The 27326-nt window shown below is 43.5% G+C and overlaps 1 protein-coding gene across 2 annotated transcripts; it reads left to right on the top strand.

Moving 5' to 3' along the window:
* The first annotated feature begins 3381 nt into the window (after positions 1-3381).
* On the top strand, positions 3382-27326 carry LOC126865938 (cell adhesion molecule 2-like). 2 transcript variants are annotated; one of them, XR_007689733.1, is made up of 6 exons: positions 3382-4764; positions 15174-15382; positions 18869-19097; positions 19679-19978; positions 22243-22834; positions 22909-27326. XR_007689733.1 is itself a non-coding variant. In XM_050618904.1 (5 exons), exons 1-5 carry the CDS (start codon positions 4704-4706, stop codon positions 22341-22343), a joined length of 900 nt encoding a protein of 299 aa, XP_050474861.1. In that variant the 5' UTR covers positions 3382-4703; the 3' UTR covers positions 22344-27326. The 2 variants fall into 2 exon arrangements, 1 of the variants encoding a protein (XP_050474861.1); XM_050618904.1 differs by having other exon boundaries at positions 22243-27326.

Below are 27326 nucleotides of genomic sequence, written 5' to 3'. Positions count from 1 at the left end.
AGTCCTGCGAGTAGCTCAAGGCGCCTTCGTTTCGGTCATAAACGCGACTTGACCAAACGGCGGCTCCGTTTGGAACTCACGGCGAGTTATGAAATCGTTTAGCACACTACAGGCCGGGGATACTCTCGAGCGGATTTCAATTTGGAATTCGCCCCGGAGAAATGTGCAAACGCGGAAAGAAACTCGTAAGCTATCGGGTAGCAAGAATTCATGGCTGACGTATTCTCTCAGTGGAACGCGGTGTTTTTCAATTTCGTGCGGAAATGTTCGTGCGTGGCACCGATAAAATAACAGGGAAACAAGAACGCCCGGTAGACGCCGGGGACTAGCGAGAGCTTGTTATCGGCATCAATTTCGAAATATCGGAAATCTTAGCGTGTTGCAGTCGTGTTCGAGGGATCGCGCGTCACGGAAAAAGGAGGTCGACGCCTTCTACGTGGAGACAAACGTTTACTTGGCTGCCATACAGCTCGACACCCCCAATCTGCCTCTTGCTTGCTTCCTTCGAATTTCGTGTGCACACATGCCGACATCGTTATCGGCGGATTTATCGTGCCGTGCTAGAAACTTATGCAGCCCGAGTCACAGCCGCGAGTTTTACTGCCTCTAATCGTTGGTTGCCCGATACGGTCGCACGTCTCGAAATTAGCGGCTGCTGTCTTCTTACGAACGATTACAGGCGTTCGGAAAGTAACCGCTCCGCTGTGAAACGATCTCTCCGCGAGATCGTCGCCCATATTTCTACCAAGTAACCGCTTTTATGCGCCGTTTTATCGTCGCGTTAATTTGCGATGCGTGGCGTGCCGATCAATGTTACGAAATACCGACGAAATGGAGTGCGGCGGAAATAGGAAACAGGTCAGGCAAAATGTAGCTGGTATCGCTCGTTTCGTCCTTACGCACGCGCAGAATCTTTCGACGCGTCGAGCAAATTGTAAAAAAATGCGACGCAGGGTAGGCGCGGACGAGTCGGAGTTTTTATGCGACAATTTCAAATTTAAGTAAGAGCGAAAAGTGGCTCCGATAATTTTGTTTATCTTCAATTTATTTCCCGTGCCTGACAACAGAGCGAGGCTGTTAAACGAGCCGATCGAACCACGAGATCGAGACGAGGCGACTGATTCGCGGTACATTCGACAGCCGCCCCTTTCATCGACCGATCGAATCTGCCGGTAGGGTGTCGTTATCGGTGGGTTCACGTGCTAGGCGTTGCTGATGAATGGTCCCGCGTGTGCAAAGGCACGGTCGTCACGCAAAACGTTATTTATAACTTTGGCTTGAAATCTTGTACGGTTAGTCAGTGCAATTTTTTTTTTGAATGGACGTCTTGCAGTTCGCACCGTGGAACGAGATTTCAAACATGAAACCACAGCTTTCGTTAATTGCAAACTCTCGCGTCACTTAGAAGAATTTTTAAACGGTTAAATAGAAATTGGATCAAAGTGAAATTGGATCAATGGAACGCAATGAGCACCCACTCTGCGTTATGCACAAACGCTGGCGAAAGTTCAGTCAACCTTTTTTCTTTGAGAAATGATTTAGGAATTTGCTATCCATCCAAATGAATTATACCTACATTGGATCGTAATTCTCGTCCTTAACTCGTGCAAGCTTGCACGAACGGAGAACGTGTATTCATTGCGTGAAAGTAGAAGTTATTATATCAGTGTCCCATATGCGCAAAATTTCACTGCAAATATTTCAGAAACCGAGGATTATAAAGTAGATTTCATCAAACTTTACTAGATAGTTGTTAAGCTTCAGGTATATGTAATACGAGTTCCACTAACGTCATTTGTTTCGCGATGTCGTCGAAATATTACGACCATGAGATGTAAGCGCCAATGTTCGACGATGTCGTAAACGCGAATACTAATGATATCTGATTGCACGTGACACGCGGAAAATTAGGATTACGAGCGGATTTTTCAACTTGTCGCTCGTCATAGTCATTCGTATTCTTTTCATCGTGTTACGCGATAGCTATTTTCGTTACAAACGTGCAACTCGTTTCGATTTTAATCTTGCAATGTGCTTTCGAAATAATATTGGAACCCCTTTACCGAGCGTTTACGTCTACCACAATTCCCAGCCCTCTCTACCGACAGACAAGGTTCTGTGCGTGACGTTTTCCCGACATATTATAATATTCATCGATCTTAGGTTGATATCGTGCGACAAACACTCGACAATCGAATCGACAAACGAAACGAACATATACGGGATACTTGCGTATCCATCGTGTAACACCGTGAAATTATTCTTATAGCCGATAGACAGTGGAGTACAGCTAATCGCTAGCGGTTATCACGTGTACCTCCTGTCATTATACACTCGCGTGATCACGCACATGTGGTTCGTCTAATAACATGCATTGATAGCGTGCTCGATAATCATGGAAACAGATTTATACGATGGAAAACAAAAACAGCCTGTTATAAGCGTCACGTTAAGAAACGCTGCTCTTCAAGTTTCTTAACCATACGTCAAATACGCAAGCGTCTGTCGAAAGAAGCACGATGTTTCACGTTTTTGCTACTCGAAGTAATCAATCTCGATGACGAGAGCGGAAAACTTGCAGCGAGTTCGTTAAAAATGCTTTAACTAGAAGTCCTTCGAGCGAAGCAACGTTTACCTCGATCGAGACTTTTCGTTGCGCCTAACCATCAACCTCCGCCTCAGCTCACCGCTCAAACTCACAGCCTGGCAAAGAGGAAAAGAACACGAGGCGAGTCCGAAGTAGCACATGTCGACGTGGTATCCCGATAACCGGCAACCACGCAATTAGGTCGCTTTCCTTATTATTGCAGTATTATCGTATACAAGGCTCATTAGCATATCGTTGCAACGGCGAAGACGGTGATGATAGCCGTACCGATGGCGATGACGACGGTGCTCGTTATATCCGCGTGCAATGTATCCTCGTTGGAATCAACCGAAGGAAAGTACGTAGCAAGCAACGAGGTTACGTGCGATCTCTCGCAGTGGGTAGCCGGTAAGATCGGCGGTCAGGCTGACAGGCGAAATGGACACGCAGCTGAATCTCAAAGCCTATCGCGCGCCTCTAAAGAGTATCGTAGATTTCGTACCTCGATTCTGTACTCGTTGCACGCCCTGCCACACTTTCTGTCCGTGACACACAGTGCCGTACGTCGTGACCGACGCGAGCTACCCTTAACACTACACCTACGCTGACCCAGCATCGTGTCGGTGAGGTTCGCTCGCATCCGTGGCATCATACGTGTGTTTCGAACCTCGGTGTGTCGAGAGAAGTTTACGTGTGCGCGGACCTTGTTCGTGGACCCTCTGCGCGTTTCCACCATCACAGGAGGTGGATCAGAAGCGCGCATGCTCCTACGGCCAAGAATCACCCCAGTCAGGGTAAATCTGCCACCGAATCAAGACGTGGTGCGTGTCGCGTCGTCCTATATACCATGTCGCGCATATAGACGCGAAATTTTTCTCGAGAAAATTAATATTTCGTTTCGCGAATCGAACCTCTCGTGAAAATGAAGAGAAATCGCGTGGCAATCGCCGTCGGAACGTACCCTCGCGTTTACTCGTCGTGTGAACAATGTGAATCGTGTGTAGTAAAATTTTGATCGGTCGAAAAACGAAATATTGCTACGAAACGATCGTAAACAGGCACGTGCGACGATGTTAAGATCATTCTTTAAGGAACGTTACATTATACTCCGGTTATTTTAGGCCCTAAACGGGGCCAGTTCGCAAGAAGAATCTTTCCGCCGTTTTCATGACGCTTTTGACCGAGATACACGGAGATATCAAGTGCATCGAACTTTCGGTCGGTTAACACCGAAAACGGCGATAAAGCCGCAAAATCGAGAAGATACGTTGTGAAGCATGGTTAACGACATTCTTCGTTCCCGTGGATAGAGTGATAAATGGCGTTCTCTTTTAATAGGAACATGAGAACTCTTCAAAGGAATTACGTCCGCGAGCACATCACGGCCTAGCTTCCTCATCATGGAATAAACATCGAATTTTCCACTTTTATCGTAACTCACGGCAATCGCCGGAATCTTCCTTCCTTGACGCGTTTTCGGGGCAAAGAACTATTTCAAGAATCGATACCCCCGATTGGAAGCTGCCTGGTGTCCAGTTGCCAGGTGTAGATCGAAGCAGAAACAGATCGAAGCGTGCAACGCATATTCGAGAATCGTTGAAATAATTCGACCGCCGCGTCCCAACAAGAATCGGCTGGAAATTTTTCCGCGATACGATCACGGGAAAAATTTCTACGAAACGTTTCCGAAGCGCGTTTTCTTTTTTTCTATCGTGACGAGTGAAAAGTGGTAGTGTTGAAACTTTAGCATCGACCGCCGGCCAGGCGAGTGTGTGTGTATTTATTTTCGGCTTATTTCCGCGCAATCATCGAAAACGTCCTATGGGAAACGTGAACGAAAACAGTGGGCGTCAGGAGAATTGGTCGAGCAAACGAGCCGTGGTGTCGGAACGAATGAAATTGAACTAATCTCGCGTGACCCTCGGGTCACCGAATCTCGTGGCGTTTATTGGACGTCAAGAGTATACACCGTTTTCGTGGAATGTCGACACGACCGCGATAGGAATTTGCCGCGTGGTGCTAGCATGACAGTGGATGGACGATGTGCTGTCATCCAATGAAGAGGATGTGAATCGCTTTAATATCAAAGTGAACGCGCCATCAAATAGTCGCGGACATGGCTTTGAGGTGGCAGGCGAGGCTGTCCATTGCTGCCATACTCTTTATGTGTACAGAAGGTAATTATCAATTAATCTAAACGATATTCTGAATATTAGAAACGATTACGTTGCTCCGTTTAGATCGAAGTCGGGCAGCGTGTGGGTTGCGGTATACCTTGGACTGATTCGCGTCGAGATTTGACCACCTGATCTAACGGGCGAGTAGAAGTTATTCGATTGAAAACGTAGCAGCTATAGAGCGGCAAAATGGTACAGCTAATGGAATTACCGGCGTGCGTGCGTGCGTGCGACGCGAATTTATCGTATGCATTATTCATAAGTCTGTGGCCCTGCCTTGGGAATGATACGCTACGAGAGAGATAGCCTTTTCTTTCCGGCGTGAAACGCAACACGGTCGTCGTCGACTACACGAGTCCTGTTAATATCGATCACGTAAACTAATTACGCAAAGTGGCGCGACGCGGCGCGCTTCAGAAACGTATTATGCACATAGAACACGCGCGCGATCCTTTTCAAAATCGAACCTGACTATTTCTCTCAAGCGTGAATTCGCGCGATGATTTCTATTCCGCGTCTCACACTCCGTTTACATTGTCGCTTAGAGGTTCCTACGTTCTAGACGAACGACTTCGGTAATTTGGCTCGATACTGTACCCGGCCACGGCCAGACTTTGTTCACGGTATAATCCGCGCAAAGTTTAATCCAGTAAATTAAATGTTTGCCTGGTACTGTGTAAAGTTGAACCGCGAAAGTTTCGGGTAAGCTGCTAAAGATCGCGGGAAATGTTTCCACGTGTTGAGAGAAGTGGCAAGTACAGGCGGTGCTCTAACAATTTTTTCATTCAGAACGCTCTCTAAGGATACAGTTACCTCGTTATTATTTATGGCTATTTCCCCGATCTTCCGATTGGGATTTGTTCGCAGATGTTTCGCTTTAATTGCGAGAATGCAACGATCAGCAAGTGTAGAGATACGCAACTTCACGCTAATGCTAATGCGTTGGGTAGCAACGTATTAATTCGTTGAAAATAACTGGAATTAAACCGCTCATATCCTCGGCTATAAAATGACTCCGCCGAGAGTAGTGAGCTTTCTCGTGGAGTTTGTCTTTTCTGTTTTTACCACCAATTATCATTTCTCAAAAGTATTTCCTCGTGAAATAAATTGCGTCCTATACATTGTTTCAAGCCTGCGAACATATTTTTCCTCCACTCTCGACTTCTTGGATGTGAACGATATTTTTATCATAAATCCGGAAAAATGATTATCTCTAGTGTCAGTAAATCGACGACCTAGTAACACTTTTCGCATGGCTCTCGTTTTTACTATAAAATCTCACTTAACCGATTTCGTCGATCATTCCGTTCCGTTAATTCGATCGCTTTGTGGGTTCATTGACACATTCATGATCAAGATTTGATTAAATTCACAGTCGAATTCGTTTTACGCGACTGGCTTTAATTACAATTAAAGCGAAATATTATATCGACAACCCTGCTTGTTAATTACGGCCGGTTATCTCATTTACGCGTTTCAACGATTGATACAAACGAGCCCGGAAAGTTATCAGCGACATTTCGCTGTCCAAATTCACTAGTAAGAATGTACGATTTTACAACAACGACGTTGCAATATAATTTATGCTAATAGCTGTAGTAAAATCCGATGCATTTTATGTATGTCGTTATTTTTACGTACACCGAGCTAACTGGCTCTAAACAATGCAAGTAAAATTCATCCGACGGATAATAGAATAGCTCTTTGCAAAAAACCTTCGCCCCTTTTCATTAGCATGATAAAACGAGAGAAACCAAAAAAAAAAAAAAGAAGAAGAAAAAAAAATATGTACTTGGAAAATTTCGCTAAAATACGGAATCGTGGAGTGCATAACATAGGTAATCGCAAAGCTACTACGATGTTAAAAAATCGGTACGGTTGATAAGATTCGTAAGGGGGAAAATCGATTTGATTTCATTTTTTATTTCAATGAAAACTACGCGTTGCGAAAAGCTTGGATTTCCCGATACTCAGAACCATCACAAATGGGAATTGAAAACTGAGCTTTGATCAGCAAGTTTCCTCGTAGTTCTGTATTAATGAAATCATTCGTCTGTATTCGCTAAAGTTCAACTATTGGTTCGTTATAAAAATTTCAATTATCGTTAACCTCGATTTTCAACGTTAAAAAAATTGGAATTTATTTTCTCGTGCGAACAAAATTAAGGGCGGTTGAATTAGAAGAAAAAAAAAGGGAGGGAAGAAGAGAAGAGAAAAGCACGAAAATGTGACTTTCGACAAGAAATTGTAACTTATTTTATACAGAAGAAATGATACTTCTTCTAATCGCAGCCTTTGTATTTATTGGTCGCGTGCGTCTCCGTGTCTCCGCACAATTCTGTTGGTGGCTATTTCTTTTCACACGGGCATCCCGGCCAAACGTAAAACTTTTGGAAATCTTATCTTATTGTCTCGCTTCGTCGCCGCCGAGTTTTGTAGGTTTCGGTGGATGCTATCGAACTCGGTCGACGGAGGAACCATTGTGATTCCTTTATCTGGATGATAAATTGGACTATCCTCCTTTCTCTGCGAGTTTAAGGAAACCGATCGTGACTGCCGTTTTGTGGCAGAACGATTTGTTATAATTTTTGAGCGTTCAAATGATCGTAAAGAAAATTCATTTACAAAACAGGGGATGATTCGTTTCGTCTTGGGTTTGCTCGCTCGATTGCTCACGGAAAGAGTAAATCTACAGTGAAGAATGATTTTCATTCGCGCGTAGTTGAGAGGGAAAAAGATCGTTTACGGGGATTAGCGAAATTGAAACTGCAAGGAGTTCGTCTCATTTTCTCGGCATCCGTTATAAAAACGGTAGAATCTTCCTTCGTAATTCCTCCGAGATGCACTGTTTTTCTTTTTATAATTCTCGCGCGTGGAAACTTTTCAGTGTTGCCAAAGCGAACGACAAAGTCGAAAACACGAAGTCAAATGGTAGCAAATTGATATTTACGTAATTCGATCTCCGAGCAAGTAAATTGTAAATCCGTTTATGGGGACGTTGCCGAAGTCGATCATCGTGGTTTGTAGTAAAAAGCAGTTCCGTCGCTAACTTTTTCTAGAAAAACCATTTCGCGTGCGCCAGCGATTTCTCATTATCGCGCTAATTTTATATTCGACAATCCGATTCGATGAAACTTTCAATGGTCTGCCCGATCGGGAAGTATAGTATTACTTTGAAATAACGTTTCTTGGTAGTTGGCAGGTGCTCTGTCAATTGGTGAAGTTGCTTAGGTCGCAGAAGCCCCCTTGGAGGGAGCAAGAAACTTCGTTTCCTCGGAATCGCTTTATCTCGCTACTACGAAACCCGGAAAGAATGACGAACCTTGAAATAACTTTTCGCAATAATAAAACGCCGCTTCCAGAGTAAGAGTTTGTCTCGAGTCGATCTCGTAGCCTGGAGCGCTGCTCGTTACTCGACCGGATTTTCTTCCAGTCTTTCCTGCGCTTCGAAGGAGACGCGACCGACCAATGGGAAAATAAAGTAGCTGGTAATTATTTTCACACCTTGCGAGATTCAGCAGCTTTCGCTTTGTTCGTCCTAATCACGAAGAAAGAACGAACCTTCAAACTTTCAGTTCATCGCGCTAGCGCTCCTCGTGTAATTTACACTGAATATTTCTTCGCTGATGAAACTTATGTTTATTTTGGATATAATACGATAATATCACTTCCATAGAAAATTGTCAAAATTTCGGACATCTTGGAAAGATTTGGCGATACGTACGTAGACGCGCGGCACACTGCGTGCATGGTGTCGCGGCCTTGTTAATTCAAAGCCCTTGTAAAGTAGGAAACATTAAGTTCCGGCGTGTTTTAATTACGAGCCTAAGCGCGAGCACCCTCGACCCGTTTAAGCGTGGGAGTCTGCACTAGTCTCCTGCTGCATTTCCGCGTCACGTGACGGCTGACGATAAACTCACAAAATCATGGCCGTTCCATTATTTCGCGACGTGGCCCACTTGTTCTATAATGGATACGTCGTGTCGTCGGCTCGTGTTCATGGTAGATGGGCAAAATCGACCTTTGCACACTGCATTTACACGAGAAAAGAGTGAATAGACAGATAGTAGCTCCAGACGAAGCTGTGTGGAGCGTGGGGTGGATGCGAGACAAAAAAAAAAAAAAAAAAAAAAAACTGGAGGGACGCTTCGAGCCTTAATTAATCGCTTTTATCTTCTGCTACTCTCTTGAAACGTTCTCCTTTTTCCTTGTCCTCCTCTCTTCCTTCATCCTTCTTGTATTTTTTTCTTCTCTTCTCTTTTCTCCGTTTCGGTGACGCGGCACGAGAGCGAGGCAATGCAGCTCGTAGCAGCGGAATGAAGTAATGAAATCTGATCTGAGATCGTTAACGGCTCTAATAGGTCTGATACGGCGATAGATTGCAAGGATGTGCATTGGAAAGCTCCTTAACCTTCCGTGGCGACACGGCAATTTATTATCCCTTCGGAAGAAAATTTGTTCACACGCTGCATATTACACCCTGTACTACCTATAGTTTTAATTTTGCGACGATTACAGATCTTTCTTTCTCGAGATCATTTTCTCGTTAAAATTCTTCGAGGTTTTGTATAAACAACAATTGTACAATTGTACTCCTTTCTCTCTGCAAACAATAATTCTCTGAAGAATAACTTGTCATTTAATTTGGAACTATAACTCACGATCAATATATCGTTGTTTTACAAGGCAGGGCTATTTATCTTTGAATTTTATTTTTTTTTAAATTAGCCATCTACCATCGTTGCGACGGCGAATGTTTATTTGTTGTAGCTATAATTGCCCGACCAGCGGAAGTTTAAAACGTCAACGGAACAAATAACGTGGCTAAAAATTGCGTAGTGATGGTTCAACCATATAAATTACAAAAGCGCGGCGTCATTGTTATTTAAATTTTTCAGTTGATTTTTCCTTCCCAATGGTGGAACGGATGGATTTAGTTGGCATTTTCTACGAATGTATTTACAATTGTATTATTGTGTAAATATAATTCGCGGTTTTATCCTTTTGTGAAATTTATTTCCATTCTGTGATTTCGATATCGTTTCTGTTAATCTCCGTTAATAAATAAATCATACTCTTAAACTAGTATCCATTAAAAAATACATCCAATCCTTATCAATAATTTTCCCATCATTCTTTCGTTGCGATCGTAGCAACTGCAATCGTACCCAGAATATTTCGGTGACACGTTGATTCTTCGTTGCTCCAAGACAACCGTATAACGTACACGTACGTCGTTAACCTCCTTCGTATGTGTGATGATATTAATGTAAACGAGACAGTTGTGATAATTTAAACTAATGTTATCTTGACTATAATCACTGTTTGCGAGAAAGTTGAAACTCTTTCTCGAATTTTCCCCTTATATCCACATGCTGTTTGTCTCGAACGCCACACAAACGCAAATATCGATTTTTATCTAATAAATATCCGTGGTAATGAGAAAGGCAACATAAATGGGACGAGAATGGTTGGAAACTGCGCGAATCTTGCTCGAGCGCTCGAACTAGTGACTGGAACTTATCGCGGCGCATATATCAATATTGCCGTCGTTTTACTCGCGTCTTGCTTCTACCTACAAATCATCTCTGCAGCGGCATGCGAAAGTTATGCCGACAAACCACGTACGCGTATACCGCGCTATTTATTTCTCGCAATCTGTGACGACGGAGGAAAAAAATAAATAAAGCAGCCTGACCGCATAGCATCGCGCAACGCGCACCCAGAGACAAATCTGTGACGTGTCACGCGACCAGGTCCGCGTGATTAAATTACATTGCCTATTTAAAAGATAAGGAGAACTCTGTTATCGAACTTATTTATCGGACCCTGCGGGCTTAACGGGTTGGCCATTCGAGGGAGACCGATGTGCCGCCTTACGATTTCACCCAACCCCATTTAATTCCCTGAGTTACACTAAATACGCACGTGACTTGGCGGAATAATTTACCGCGTCCTGAAAAGAACAGCTTGTACTCATTTTTCTCGAGCGCGCGTCCCAGTGGCTGATTAACCTCACGAATTCCTTTATTGCATAAATTAATTCAATTCGCGTGGGGCAATTGTATTTTTACTGGCACGCAGGCCGATGAAGTTTGAAGTGAAATTGCGCCGGATAATTCTTTCACGGGGGGTTTTCATGCAACGCGGAGAATTGGAATCTCGCGATGATCCACCGTGAAATAACTCGATGAAGACCCGTTCGTTCAGAGCCCTCGTGGAATAGGTGCGTTTTTCTCGCATCCCTTTTCTATCGTATTTTCCGACAATAATGTATTTTTCGGTCGATTGTCAACCACGGTATTTTTATTGGATTTCAACCATTGTGCCGTGATTGTTCCGGGTGTCTTCTCGCGTACGTAAGTACCGTATGAGTGTACATAAATATACGTAAATCTCGAACAGCGCATTTTATTCGATTCGAAGTTAATCGACAACATAACCGGAAAGTACAAGTTGCGGGAATCGAAATAAGACGGTAACTCCGAGGAAAACGATCTTTCTCTCGGATGGGACAGACCGATCTAAATATTCAGATTGCCGTCGACGAAACCCGGAATTCCCTCTCAGTATTTTCCTGCTTGAATATTGTGGCGAAATGCGGATAGAATCAGACCGGCATCGTACTAGAAATCTCTTAAATATCTTAATCTCCCCAATGTGATTCACGTGCGGATCGTCTGCACCGAAATATAGCAAATACCTTGTTGAATCGGGAATTTTAGTTGAAAGCGGTGCAGATCTTAAATACACGCCGCTCTATCTCTAATTACCATTTTTCTATAGATGGACAAATTTGTGTATACGTTATATACATCGTTGGATACGATACAACGTGCTTCATTAGGGAACGGATTTACATTCCGAAATGTCGGCTTACGTTCAGAGAACTAGCCTAGAAGTTCTGTCATCGTTTAGAGCATACACAGTGGTGTTAACGTTTAACTCGCAAACAAGGCACATTTGGAGCTCGCACCAAACTATAATAGATCTTGCGGAGTTAATCCACAGACGCAGTATCTATTATTCCTATTATTACGACACAGTCGTAACGTCATAGTCGTTACGCAGTATTCTTTAAACGGCTCTGCATTAAGTTATAACCATTGGACACATCGGAGGAGGACACACGGAGCGATAAAGCCTACCGCCATTCGATCCATGAAGTTTCAATATTCGTGAAATATCGTTATGCGTCCTCTCTATTGCCGTACATTTTATGGCAGCGCAATAATCGCGACATGCAATATCTACCCGCACTTTCGTGTCAACCGTTTCGCCGCTATCCGGTCGTTTCTTTTCCCTTGTGAAACGGTTAGGTCATTTCTCTTCGAGACGAATAGTAGATACTTTTCTTCCTTGACGTCTGCCTCGCTAGCTCCAGGCTTGATCCTACGGCTTACTCGACTAATTAAAACGCTCGAATTCCTAGGTAGCTGGACGTCGACCGTGATAATAGCCGGTTTTTGCGCACAAGCGCTTAATGCGCTGAAACAACGGCTGTAATATTCGTTTTTAGTCGACGATGAGGATAACTGCGTCGCATAACACGAGTCACCGTTCGCATCAAACGGCAACGAATGACGGCGGGTCCAGTTACCAGAAGTCAGCGTAAGAGAAAAAAGGCACTCGGTAGTACAGGGATGAGTGGAACCGACGAATCCGGTTTTTTCTCACCTGGCTGAAAATGAATGGGTCGCAATTTGTCGCACTAGCGCTCGTCCATAAGTCATTGAAAATTGTCATTGCAATTTATCACGGACCCCACGAGTGTAATTTTATTTTCACCGGATGGAACTTTCAACGAGATCCATCGTTATTTTCCATTAAGCGCGATTTGCCGGCGATAAGGAATACTAACCGCGTTCAATCATTCTGGCAATTACGGTCATCTCGCGGCTGAGTTTCTTTGTAAACTCGAGGGAACGCTGCCTGAATGAAATATCTTTGCACAGTGTACATTCGCATGACCAACCGCGTAGGGAAGCATTCATTCGTCCGGCTATTTGAAATAGCGCGAATTACAGATATACCAACCACTTGAATGAAAGAATATATGTATTCGTATCGTGGTAGCTTTAGCGAAGCGATTTTCGGTATCTCGCAGTGCGGCTGCAGTTGCTTGAAAATATTCGTGACAATTTCTCGGGATCAGGTTACCAATTGTAATTCAAACGAGAACCCCAATCTCATATTTATGATCGCGGTGCACAAGAAATTTCTATCGCCATGAAATACGTGCATCGATTACCGTATCAACCGCTACACCATGCAATCGATATACGATCCTTCCTATAAAGTCAGAGTACATTTATTTATTTTACAATGCGAATTTTATTAACTGTCATATATCATCTATGTACCCATGTACGAACTTGAATAGATCATGATATTATATAGCTGTCATATGTCTATAAATATTCATAAGCTGCTAAAATAAAGTCCATTAACACGTGTACATCGAGATAAATGGAAGTATAGCGAGTAAATTGTACGTGCCGGAAAGAAAACTGCGCCCTTTGCCGTGTCCTGAAAGCTTTCGAACGAAATTCAACGTTTCACGTTATTCTATGAATACTGATCGTTCTATCTCACGAAACGTGAACGTGTCGACAAATTCTCATCGCCTTTTCTTCATTTTGTTTATGTGGTAGGTCTGACAACGACCAAGGTACGCGTAATAATGTGTTAGTGACACATTGCTAGAAAGTCGGTGTGGGAAGCGGCCTCTCATACACGAGAGAGACAAAGAGAGAGAAACTGGGAAAGTCGGGCAGGTGACCTCCGGAGTGCACGGAAAAGCTCGTTATAAGCTCTTGGAGCTTAGTTGTTGCTACAGAATTAATTAAAACCGGCACGTGGTAAATCACATAAAATATCTACGAGTAGAAACGTGCCCCCGACTATGTACACGAAGGATTTAATATATCCCTATTCTGCTGATCACTCGATACGAATAATTGTATAGACAAAGAATAATTAATATCGTTAAACGTTGCTCTTCGATAATTTGCACGTCTTTGGATATAGTAATCGAAGATTGTAATTAAACTTCGAATTAATAACCGATAGTAAGTTTATATGTAGAGGTAAGTTATATCGATAGCCTTGGTACAGAGATAAAACGTTACGCAAAATACTAAAGGAAAATTTGTTTTCTTCACGCTAGGCAATTGAAAAAGTAAGTTACGCAGGAATGCACGTCGAGAAATTAACATAGCTAGAGGGGCGAATCGGGGGTCGGCTGCCGTTCATGTATATTAATAAACCACGTTATCGCAAACGCATTTCAAGCGGTTGGACGACTGTATCGGACTTTTCTTCCCCATGATGGATTACGAGAAAAACAACGTTGAACGATACAACCCCTGCGAGCTAGAGGGGACGCCTCTCCCTTCGCCGTTCTCAGCCAACTCATTCTCCATCTAATTCACTCTAAAGCCAAAGTGTAATGAGCTCTGATCTAATCTAATTCCGTCTAATCTCCCTCCGAGTATAGATATAACCAACGGCTATTATGTTTCTCCAAGCAATGAACTATGGAGTCTTATATGCGTTTTCCTATTAAAAGTACCCCTATTCTTGTATTCGCGTAGAACAGCTTATTTAAGTACAGACTCGCGTAATAGTTCTTCCGTTATCTTCCGTTTAAAATGTTCCTACTCCTTCTTCCGCGTTAATTCGACTAAAGAACAACGGCGAATGAAAGCGTCGCTTCCGCATACACCCTGTTTCGCGAAATTAGGTATTCAACAGATGCGATAAATTCATTCGTCTTTTAATGAACAACTTTGGCTGGCTTTCTTTATCTGGTGAAACGATTAACGATAGCTCGTGGTGTCATTTATTGCTTGTAAATTTTTAGTCGATCTTTATTAGCCAATCTCGTAGAAGCGTGCGGGCCAATTTAATGCAGAGAACGACCGCAGTAACGATTACCATGGAAATACAGAATTAAAGGAACATTAATATTCGATAATTTTAATAGATAATTCAATAGTCAAGAGTTACGATTTACCGATGTTCGGTCTTTCGGAGAAATTTAGGAGTTGGTATTTATGTTTTCATAAACATTTTAACCACGGTATCGAAAGACGAAACAAATTTAATACACGACTCGAATGCGAAATCTGATTTTCGACAACCGCGCGCAATAACCGGAGCAATTTGACCTGTTACACTTCATCACCGTGAAATAACAGAAACATGGGTATGTATGTCGGTTTAAAGTCAATTATTCGATATGCTCGCGGACAATGTTATTGGGCGTTAAGACCAAAAATGATTGCATTTTTCCCCACGGTGTCCGTTGAAACGTTCGTGCCATTGTTTTTACGAATGTCCACCGCCGTCAGAAGTTTTACCAAAAAAAGGACGATTGATCGAGCAATTTTTCTTTATTGTTACAGATACACTCAGTTTAGGAGATCGTACGATAGACAACATGGATCGACACGCGGGTCAAAATAGACCGCGAAACCAGTTGCTGGCAGATCCTTCCGGGCTGAAAGCAAAGGTGGAACCTACGTTCGATTACTCGCAGAACACCAACGTGACAGCACTAATAGGAAAGACCGCTTATCTCACGTGTAGAGTTCGCAACCTGGGCGACAAAACCGTAAGATCCTTTGTTACATTGATCATCTTTGATTCCGATCTCTATTGTCCGTTGACATTACGAAAGAATTCGTGCTCTTCCATCGCGGCAATTTCCAATCGTTGTCGAACATTTATTTCCATTCGAGAGTTGTTTCTAACTTGCAATGCTGGCATAACGCGGACAATTGCTAGAGACAGCTTAATGTCCCAGAAAAATGCTTGCTCGTATATTCTGCACGTTATTCCACGGAATTTCGACAAATTTGTGGCAGTAAGGTAATCACGACAAAGGCCGGTGCACCGTTCGCTGAACAAGAGAGGAAACCTGATCTTCGTAAGGACCTTAGGAAAGCGATTTGCAGGAAATAATCGAGTTGCTCGGGCTCGATTGGACGCTAATCGACCTTTAAGGCAACTGGAAACTCAATTTTATCGCAGCTCGCGGTTCCGACGTTGCAGGTATTGGTCGATCGAAAGTAATGCGCAGGTATTCGCGATATTCGAGTTATAACGCAGCGATCATGGTCTCGAATTATTATATGACGCGTGTACCTCGATGCGAGGCTTCACCTTTGAAATTCTGTTACCAAGTAAGTATCTCGTTTGTACTAGCTAGCAGATGTTACGTCACGATAAAGCTAAGAGGATTCTGGACAAGTAGTTTCTTAGTGTCAGCTTCTAACATTGAAACAACATTTTACATATTCGATGTTCACGCTATCGCGTATAAACATACTTGCATGGATAGGATTTTAGGAAGGTAACGAGTATCGTTTTTGTGATAGTTTATCGTTCGTAATTTTATAAGATAGCAGCTAGAATCTCGGAAAATAGCCGTTTCGTCGGATTAAGTTGTCTGCTTTTTTCGAAAGAGAAATCGCGCTATCTTCTAGTTATTAAATCTTCTACTTTCGTTTCCCCAGCAAGTTTCATAGCTGCGAATACATTGCAGCTCGTAGACACAAGCTCGAGCTTGATTAGTAGCAAATATACGAATAAAATTACGCCGAAAGAACGAGTGCAACGAAGATCGGGGTAAAAGAGACGAGATCGTAGCTGCAAATACGGGTGCAGCGCGGAAACAAGGCCGTTCAATTTCGGTATTTCGGGGTGTGTAAACCGTATTAAGTAAATTCATTATACAGTCGAGGGCCGACGTACCTTAATTTCATTCGTTGTTCCGCGTCAGCCGTGAAATTCCATTTGCCCCACGTCCGAATTGCTAGGTCATACGGATTTCCTCGATACGTGATTCTCGTCACTTCGCTCGCTACCCAGACGCTTTGACTCTTTCGTATTATTCATCAGTGAACGCAACGCTATCCTTTTTATTCGTCTTCGTAGCATTTTTAAATATCCGAGTGGCAGAGGACGCGAGAGTCCATTTTCAATTACGTACGTGGCAATTTTATTTTACATTCTTCCATATCCATAATTTTGAACGTACTATCGCAGCTTTGGTTACCTTGGTGTCGCGGTGTATCGTCGTTTCGATGGCTAAGTTCGAAAGCGTCAAACTGTTCCTGTTCCCTTATATGAGATACAAGGGAGAAATAGCAACTCCTTAGACGCTGTCAAACCTCTAAACTTCTTCGACTAGATACGCTAAGTAGTGGTAACACGGACTTGTCCTCGTAGAGTTCGTATGCGAATTCAGAGTCGCCGGAGGCAGCTGCCTTTCCCGGTTTACATTGAGGGATAAATTACGGAAGATGTATCGGTGAACGTGCGAGACCGAAGATTCATAAGCTTTCTCACGCAAATGACCTGCGCTTTGTGCACCAACTTTCAGTGCCGATTATTAATGTTCTCGCCGTTGTTGCGACGGCTATTGTACAGGCGTTTTGTTAGGAACCGAGTACACGGTAGGTCGACGAACTAATAAAATTCATTGTTCATATCTGCGCGCGATACTCTTGATTTTACTGTTCAAATTTCTGCCAGGCATCGATCGTTTAACAAGCGTTAAGGACGTAATAAAAATAACTACCTTCGGTAGAGTTAAAAGTATTCAAAATTAATAATACGAAACTTTTACATTTTCCGTGATATTTATCAATTTAAACGAACGAGTTAACGGGTGAACAAATTTTCGTCGCGTCTTTTAAAGCGATCAGTCTCCATTTAGAGCATAATCGAAAGAGTTTTAATCCACGAGGTCACGGTATTGGAGGTCGTAGACAGAAAAATCGTCGAGACTTTTATTAATGTCGAATTAAACACGAACATCGAAGTCGTGCTTCGGTCTGGCGCGTTTCAAGCGATTCAGATTGCCCAGCTGGATGAATCGGTTATCCGATTACCTTTTCCCTTTTGCGCTGCTAATAGTTCTTTGGCGGAAAAGTCAATTTCCCGCGCCAATAGGCTACAAAATAATTTCTACGACACGATATCCGTCTTTGACTTTCATTGCAATTCGTCATAGTGAGGTATCTTGACTGGCCACTGACGATTACCTACAACCATGCTGCGAGGGAAACGATTCTAATTGAAAGATGAGAGACGAGGGGAATCTCGACAATTTTTCTGAATCATTCTCTTAACGTCGATACCTCTGAGGAAGAGCCTGAATCGAATGCCAGTTGTAAAGTATGGTAGATCGAATTGTTGCGTTTCAAAGCTAGTTGCTTCTCAGCGTGCATTTCTGAAAATTGCAATTCTACTTACCAGACATGCTTCTTGTGAAAGCTTTCTTTTGCGTGACTTACATTGACGCGGTCTCCGAGAGATTCAAATGAAATTCCACGTATTCGTTCGCCTAAGTCTCGCTAAAGTGTACGTAGATGGCTTTTGGTTTACCGTGGAAGTAGAAGCGGATGAATACCGGTCGATTGGATTCGTCCGTTTTCGGATTTTGGTATATTCGCGTCTGCACGACGAAAGTTACTTTACCGAGGCAGACTTCTCCGAAGTTTACTGGATTACTTTCTCGGTAGAGGTGAGCACATATATGGCTGATGAAATTATCGTCGTCCCCGAAGACGTGAAAGTTCAACAGGAGCCGAAGTTTAAATGTCCCTATCGTCGGAACAAATTATGTATTATACGCCAGCCGCAAAATATTTGCAGATAACGGAAGCGCAGCCATATTGAAGTTTCTGACCTCTCACCCCGGATTCTTGAAATATTTAATGGCGCGACATGACAAAACGAATGTGAAATATTGATCAGGCGACAACGTTCATCGTCCCTCTGCGCGATTTACAAGAAATTTTTAAAAGATTTTCCAAAGTTGTTCCGCCAGTTGCGATATTCGGTAGCTTAATTCTGTCTTGACTTAATGCGTGTGTCATGCATAGACAATTTATGTGACGTAAGTTTTATCATCATCTCCATGTCTTTCATCCAGCGAATAGTATCGGAGGCAAATCGTCTGAACTTTGATAGAAATTGTATATTGTTATCAGCGAATTCGCTTAACGATCGGTCGCGTCTATTCAAAGCAGTCTGCTCGATCTTCCTCGATTACCATCATTGAACCCACTTTGAAATTCCGTTTGCAAAGGTATCCTGGGTGAGGCACAGAGATATTCACATTTTAACGGCAGGGGCGTATACCTACACGAGCGATCAGCGATTCCAAGCGCTTCACAGACAAAATACAGGCCAAAATAGCGAATGGTCTGAATGGACTCTTTGCATAAAGTGGGCGCAAGAGAGAGACCAAGGGCTCTACGAATGTCAGATCTCCACTATTCCCGTCAAGTCGCACCAATTTCGCTTAAACGTTGTCGGTAAGTTTATCTCATCCGTTACATTATGCGCTACTTATACCGTTGCAGAGTTGGTAAAATAATTTTCAAACTCTGTCACGTTCTCGAATTAGAATCTCTATACGTAATCTATATGTATGGCGACTGTAACGAAACTACCGGTTTTTATTACGTTTCGCATCGGTTTCTCGGGATTTCCAACGAGGATATGGAATACGCTCGTTACCTTGAAATCGCGCTCTTCTCGCAGAGACATTTCATAAATTAATGATCCAGATGTATTAACGTCGCCGGGGGAGAAACTTTTGAACCTAATTTTGGAGAGTACGATACGACCGAAGCGGGTCTCGTTATTTCAATTACAATGACCTTGGCTTTCGATGAAAAGCTTTGGCTCGTTAGTTCTCGCGAATCGGTAAAGTACCCTCGTGCTCTTGGCTCGGTGAATATCGTCTCCGATAGGTCACTCTCGCGAGAATAGTTGCCTCGGCTCGTGAATTTTCGTATCGCGTAGGCGTAGTGCAGTAAGGATAATATGAGTGATCGAAACGATCGAGGAAAATACCGTGAGTGAAAAAAAAGGAAGTCGTTCTTTATCACAGTACCGACGGCGACGATACTCGGAGGTCCAGATCTGTACGTTGGCGCAGGCAGCACGATAAACTTGACGTGTGCCATACACTTCAGCTCGGAGCCACCAGCCTTCATCTTTTGGTACTACAATGAGAACGTTTTGAGCTATGACAGTCCCAGGGGCGGCGTCTCGGTGATAACCGAAAAGGGTAGCGACGTCACCACCTCTTGGCTCCTTATCCAGACGGCGCAACCCTCGGACTCTGGGGAGTACAGCTGCAAACCCAGCAACGCCAATACGGCGTCCATCAAAGTTCATGTCCTAAATGGTGAGTGTTTACACGCACGATTACGTAATCTTAGGATCCGTAACGATCGTCGAGCGTAGCGTTAACCCGGATATCAATTTGGTTTTCTCGAATCTCCCGTTAAAAAGTAAATACCGGTGGATTTGTAAATATTTATACAGATCCGAGTGTAAAAGCGAATTACTGAATTTTTATACCTTCGTTAGTATATCTGGAAATAAAAAAAAAATAATAAATATTTTCTATCGATCCGATTTTATACAACTCTTCCTAACAGGACAATGTTTCTCAGACAAACGGCTCCGGCTTTCATAACGTACAGAATTATTTATGGTCGGAAAGTTCGTTCCACTGGTCTGAGCTCCGCGAAATAGTATATACTCGCAACGATTTGCCAACGAGTCGTAAAAACGGGAGGAAATTATTTTAGCACTGTCCAGTGAAACCGTCGTTAACGGTAGTAGTAAGTAAAACTCTGTCCGTTGTCCGAAACGAGTTTCACAGCTGATTCGAGCATTTGAAACGACCATGTCTGCGAACTCTGGATGGTGTAACACGAACAGTTGCATCGACCAACCGAACAGAAATTTCGCGGGGGACGTTCGCTTTTGCATAAACCATCCCGTTAAAGTGTTCGCTTAACCCGTTAATATTCTCGCGAACCTGGCTCGTGGGTGTGTTAATTCGCACGTTTATTTCCGTTCGTCGGCAGCTGGAAAATTTCGGCGAGTATCGCTTGCACCTGTCCTCTCCCAGATTTCCTCGGCATCTGGGTCCTCGCAATCAGCCTATCAGAACTTGGCAATTACGCAATCGCCAAGTTTTGCATGTTTATTCAGTGACGCTCTCACGGAGCAAAACGAGTTTCAGCGTAGCGAGAATGTTTGCCATGGTGTTCGCCGTTTCTCGATGAAACACGTCTCGAGAGATAGTTGCGTTAATGCAAGTTTAAACAAAATTTTCGGTATTTCCGTTGGTTTCGTACTGCCGTCCCTGCCTTTTGGTATTTTTAATAAACACTGTTATTTCCTCTTATCTCCATTCTCTCAGTGATCGCGATCTATCGTATTTTCTTTATACATTTTCACGCAATTACGAACACGTAATTACATCGATCCTGAAGCAAGTTATCGATACAGAAAATTTTCCATCAGAGATAAATCGTTGTCGAAGAATTCTTGCGAAGGTAAGTCGTTCCATGGTGGACAATAAGAGGCGTGTCGATCGCAGCCGACAAATTTCAGTCCGTGTAAATTACGCGGATTCCAATGTCCGCAGGTCAAGGAATTCTTAGGAAGTGGCACGAACCGGACCAAAATCGAGCGGAAATTGCATTTCAATCCGTCGCATAAAATACTCTGGTTGCCGTAGGCGTCGTTTAACGAAGAAAGGAGCAACGAACGGAACTTCGACACCGTTTCCAGTCTTTCAAAACTGTGCTGCCAGTCAAAGTACCATTGAGAAATATCACGGAGAAAAAATTCACGGAAACGTTGAAAAGATATTTTTGCGAAACCACCCGTCCTAATTCTCGAAACCTGTTCTCTCTCTGTCTCTGTCTCCCTCTCTCTTTCTTCCTCTCCCTCTCTCTTTACGCATTCATTTCGACGAATCTTTTCTTCGAAGATGCCTCGAGCTTTGATTAAAACGTCTCGATACCATTTCACTGACTAGTATGAATGATTTAGGTTACTCTTTGCTACGTTCACCTATATTTTTTCACGAGCAACGCAAATAATCTCGCTATCTTTTACCCTTAAAACACCTCGTTTATCCTGAAAAACTTATTTTCCCTTCTTAGAATTTGTTGGCTTCTTTAAAGTCGAGAAACCGAGATGTACCGTTGTACATTAATGCGACATTCACGAATAGAAATTATGAATAATATAATTGGGGAAAGGAGAAACATCTCGCTGTTGATACAATTTAACACTCGGTTCTCTTAACTATTGCAACGAAATTTTCTCGTGGAACAGATACGCGTAATTTGTTTCTAATAAGATGTATTGAAGCGCTTGTAACCGAGCTGTTCGTCATGTTTAAGCGTAATCAAAGCCGTTTGATCTTTGAACCTCATTCGCCACAAGCTGACTTCCAGGAATCCCACAACTTCCAATATTAATTTAATAGAAGACCGATGAAGGACCGGTCACGCGAGAAAGTCGAACAAAGCGTTCTGCGTGCGACTATGTGCAGTAACGATAATAAGAAAATTGTTTAATCCCGACGAAAGAGAATGGAAGCGTGTTAGGCGAAGATGAGAACGAGTGAATTGTTTGTTGCAGGCGAGCGACCAGAAGCGATGCAGACCGGAACGGCGGGACCTATTTTATCCTCCAGCTGTCTTTTGGTGTCTCTGATCATTTTGTACATATCGTCGATGTAAATGAACGTCGAATGAAACTAATCACCGTCACTGCTACCACTCGTACGATTAAGCGGGCAAGACACTGTAACGACCTACAAAAGTACATATTAGGGGAAAAATTTGGGAATTTTTACGAAGCAAATGACGGGAGTAAATCAATTTATAGTTAATCGCGGTTACCATGTATACGTTTAAACAAATTTCTCCATCCATTTTTTGCGTATTCCATTTCAAGGTGTTCGCTGCGACATCGATGCATCCACCTTGGCGACGATTACACGTCATGCGGTTGATAAGTTGTGGAGAAAACAAAGATATTTAGAAAGTATAAGCCTTCGTTTATAGCTCCATGTAGGCGAAAAATAACAAAATAGCAACATGGTGAAAAAAATGTTGAACTTCTGCGAAAAAATTGAAGGACTTCGCTAATGAGAAACAGGAAAGGAACTATAATCAAAAGAAGCCGTACGTGGGGCCATAGACAATAAGTTTTTCCTACGATAATTTTCGTACGTATAGTTCCATAATTTCCCACGTATAGTTTTTCTTATAGTCGAAATATAGAAAATCGATATTTTTACAGCGTCCCCTTACAGTGTCTTCTGCCCCTTAAACAGAGCTCGAGTTTGTCAGGCCACAGTCACGTTGAGATCGCGCTACTGTTTGCAAAAATCAATGGGACTGGGAACGAATCGATCTACGAATTTCGCGTGTCTATCTAATAACATCGTGCTCGAGATATAGAATATCACGAACGCAATGTAACTATTCGCACTGGCGAGTCCGTTACTCCGACATAGTTTACAACTTTCACGTTCGATCGTATGTTTGTACCTGTCAGTGAGTCGCATTCACGCTAATTTTGGTCATCCAGTTCTGGTCAACCACAGCTACAAAGGTTCCCCGTCGTCTCGTTGTAAATGCAAGAATAAATTTCGCGGAACGAGCACAGATCTTCCCGAACGGCGTCGCGGTCGTCACAATCGTTCGTATTTCATCTCGTTGGTGGTTACCACTGATAGCGTGCGATCCGTATACGATCGCAACGAGGGAACGATGAAACAAGAAACGCGGAGAAAACGCTGCGTTACACGTTCCCCGATAATCGGCGTATCGAGATTTAATGTGTTTGTATGTCCCGAGAATGCTGGAATATATTGTATGTTGGTCGAAAAGCGTATAGTTAGAAGAACGTCGACGCTAATACCGAAGGTAAAGATGCTATGCCAAGGAAAAGTTGGTTCCGTTGGAAAGGAAACAAAGGGGATTCGATAAACCACAGTGAGAGAAATCGATTTACGAGAGGTGTAAAACCGAGAAACAACCATCCCGCGGCACGCTCCACAACTGGTCGAATCTACGAAATGCAGGATGCGCGAGACAGCATTCACGAGGAAATAAAACGTGACTCGATTGCAAGATCTCGTGCGTCCCCTTTTCGAGGATCGAGGACGCACGGCTATCCAGTTGACGAAAGTAATACAGGAGAAATGGGACAGCGGTCTCGAAAACCGTTGATTAATCGATGAGACGGATTCGTCTTTTCGTCGCGTCACATAGAACCACAAGCGAGACAGGTAACACGCGTTATACGTCGAATCGTCTGATGATTTTTAACGAGCTGCCGCGTACCCAGCAAGTATAAACGTTAAAATTCGAGGAGAAAATATCGTCGTTCCGCGTGACAGCTACACGCGTGATACGAATGTTAATATATCTCGGGGCGAGCGCATTACGGCTACCGCGGCTGAACGTGAATCATTGTGGCGTGTCGGACGAAAAACGCTCGCAAATCCCTTCCAGCCGATTAACAGTCAGAAACGCAAACATTTCTCGATTGAAAACAATTACGGGGAATTATTGTTATCGATCCAGTCGAAATAATCGTTGCGCTTTGAGCTAGCGGAATTCACGACGACCAGTCGCGTTCTAATTTCCAAACGTTTACGATGTTCGTTTATAAAGCTTATCGATTCGTGTCAACCGGCGAATATTCGATGAATTAACCGGATGATTTTTAGCTCGCCCTGTACAAACGGATTCCAGCTTTTAAACGATTTTGTTCGTGCCTCTGTGATTATCCGTTGACCAATTTTACTTCGAACGCAAGCTTGTTTAAAATTATACGAAACATTTTACTCCGACGATAGACTCGTAAACGAAGGAACCTCAAAACGTACAAATTTTGTAAGCAAAAGTCAAGTAAATAAGATGCGTTTCGTTCCGAGGAATTATTCGCGTTATTCGTATCGAAAGAGCTCGTCAACGATAGTTTCGGAAGCGATCGTAGCGAAACCAGGAGTCGGACGCGAGAAATTCTGCGACGTTTGATCGATCTGTCTTTACGGTCGTTAGACGTCGTAACGACGTCGTCTGGACAAACGCGAGCGGAAAGCGAAAGACAGTGGTACTCCGCGTGCGACTACACGGAACATAGCTGGGTGTTCGAATTGAAAGCTAACACAGCTGGCAAACTACGACGCGACGGACGATGTCGCTCGCTAGATCTGTCTGTTTGCCGTTGGTTGAACGGGTATTAGCGTCGACGACCAAACACGAGAACCTGTACATAGCGTCTGTATTATAAATTGTGGCCGGGTGATGATAGTTACACGCCGACGACGCGAGCGTAAATGCGTGCACACGCGTTGCGTGCCACGCGATATTCTGCCTCGTCACGGCGCTCCGACTCTCTCTCTCGTCTGAACACCGGTGTGCTGGATCTAGTAATCGCGTTTACCGCGTGAAAATCGAGTTTCGCGGCCGAAGTGGTTCCGTGTGAACGACCCACAAACTGTACGTGCGAACCTGCGTCAGGTTTCGTCGGTGTGGCTTAATTATCGGACGCCAGATCATCGCTAATATTCGGATTTTACTCGCGAATCGTCGAGAATGGCGCACGAAAAAGCGAACTATCGAAAGCAATAAGTCGAATTTTTGAAAGTAAGCGGTGATCTTGCTTCGTTTTCCACGCAATCGAAGAGTTTTGTTGGACTATTCCGTCGTTCATCCTGATCGATGATCCGCAAACTCTGTATGTATGTATCTCGAACTTTTAGACGACTTTCCCCCCTAAGCCCTATGAATCTTTTTACTACTGTGTACATTTTTCCTTCCTCTCAAAGGCTTCCCGCCGACTCCGCGTACGTGACACCGTAAAATGGCTCTGTCGTCTACACACGTAATTATAAGCAACCGCATTGGGATTGACGGATCATCGGTCTGGATCTACTTCGTTCGCGACATAAAACGACGACAATTTTCACTTTCTATTTGTGTGTGTTTCCATGTGATATCCTCGCAGATACCCGATGAAAGTATCGCGCGGATCGTTCCTCGCGTCCAACACAAATCGAATCTCCCTCACATTTTTCTGTTCCTACCACGGTGGCGATTCTTTCCTCCAACTTGGATTAGATGCGCGCGAATGGTCGAAAAAGTCGAAAGGGGTCGAAGCGAAGAGAGGGAACGAGGGACGGCTAGAGCTGAAACTCTAGCGAAGCCAGTCAACGATCCGGAAGTTTTTCGAGGGTAAAATGGAAGTTCCAGTCGATACACGTGCGGCCGACGAAACGGAATGTGGCCTCGTTCGCGTACACTCGAGAGAATAATTGCGTGGACCTTAGGGGGAGTAAAAGTTTCGGGATTTTTCTTCGCTTTCAGCGGAAACTACGTGAAACGGATAGGTCGCGGTCCATTAAGCAACATCGTATACTCGATCTCACCTCGCGAATTGCGTTTACCTTTTGCGCGTTCACGAGCAACCCAACCATACGTTATTTTATTTTCGTTCTCTTCTTTTATTTATTCGTCCTATTGTTACTAGCGTCTCGAAGTTAACTTGCGAAATTCTATTACGCGCTGGCCGATGTACTCGACCGGTTGTTTCTAAAACGAGAAACACGTTGAGACGTTGCGGATAATCTCGTCCGGTAATTTCGTTCGCTTATGTCGCCTTGTCACTGTTACGATAAATCGTGTTAGAGTTTTGGAAAGGAAAAAAACTTATTTCATTCCGAATCGTTGCAGGCTATAGTAATTGATAGTCGTATGAAAAGATAAAAGTTCTCGGGGGACGACTTAGAGTCAGCGTTTTAATGGAAATCGATGAACAGTGAAAGAAGGCACTTCGAGGTCAGTCCGCGCATCGATGTTCCGCGAGTTTCTCGAAGTCGAAAAGTCGCGTTTGCGTAGCGTATGAAACGTGAAACGAGGTAAACGCTGCATTCCGCCGGGACAAAAGGGAAACGAAAAGAAAGAGAAACGCGTCGAAACAAACTCCGAATTCTGTTCGTTCCGACTGGACAGGCTCGTCGCGAATAGAATTGCGCCTGCGAATAGAATTCGATTTGGGGGGTTGTCACACTCCGCTGGTCGGCTTCGATTTTGCTCCCCTGACTGTGTACAAATTGCTTTACCCTTGTGCCGGCCACTTTGTTCCGGTATTCGCGGTCTTCTCATCGCCCCTCAGAGAAAAAGTGATATCGCGCGCTGCCAGCATAAACTGTGGAAAAAGGGAAAAATACGGAAGGACGGTAGTAGCGACCGCGGCTCTGCGAAAACGCCGCACTTAATTCTTCCCCGATTCTCTTTCGACGCGATTCGACTCGTTTCGCGATGCACGCGTTACCGCGACGAACGACGCCATATACTTTCCGTGTCTTCGACACGACAGACTAGCCGATCAAACGAAAAATTCACAAGCGGACAATTCGCTACATACAGCGAAACGGCCATTCGGCGGTGCAAGCGATTACCAAAAATAAAGAAGAAAAAATGAAGAAACGAAAACGGCGCGTCGTAGACACACTTGGCAGCCTGTAGCTTTTAATCGACGATACTAAACGAGAGCGTATGACGCAAATGCGAACGAATTAAACAGAGGGAGAAGATAAACCCTGGAAGAATCTGTAATCGCAGTGATATCGTTAGATTAGATAGGTATATTATTGTACATACTATAATATTACGATGTTTAATAAATAAAAACGTTGAAAGGAA

This window comes from Bombus huntii, chromosome 5, assembly GCF_024542735.1.
Source record: "Bombus huntii isolate Logan2020A chromosome 5, iyBomHunt1.1, whole genome shotgun sequence".
Classification (NCBI taxonomy): domain Eukaryota; kingdom Metazoa; phylum Arthropoda; class Insecta; order Hymenoptera; family Apidae; genus Bombus; species Bombus huntii.
This window is presented reverse-complemented; position numbering and strand designations above follow the sequence as displayed.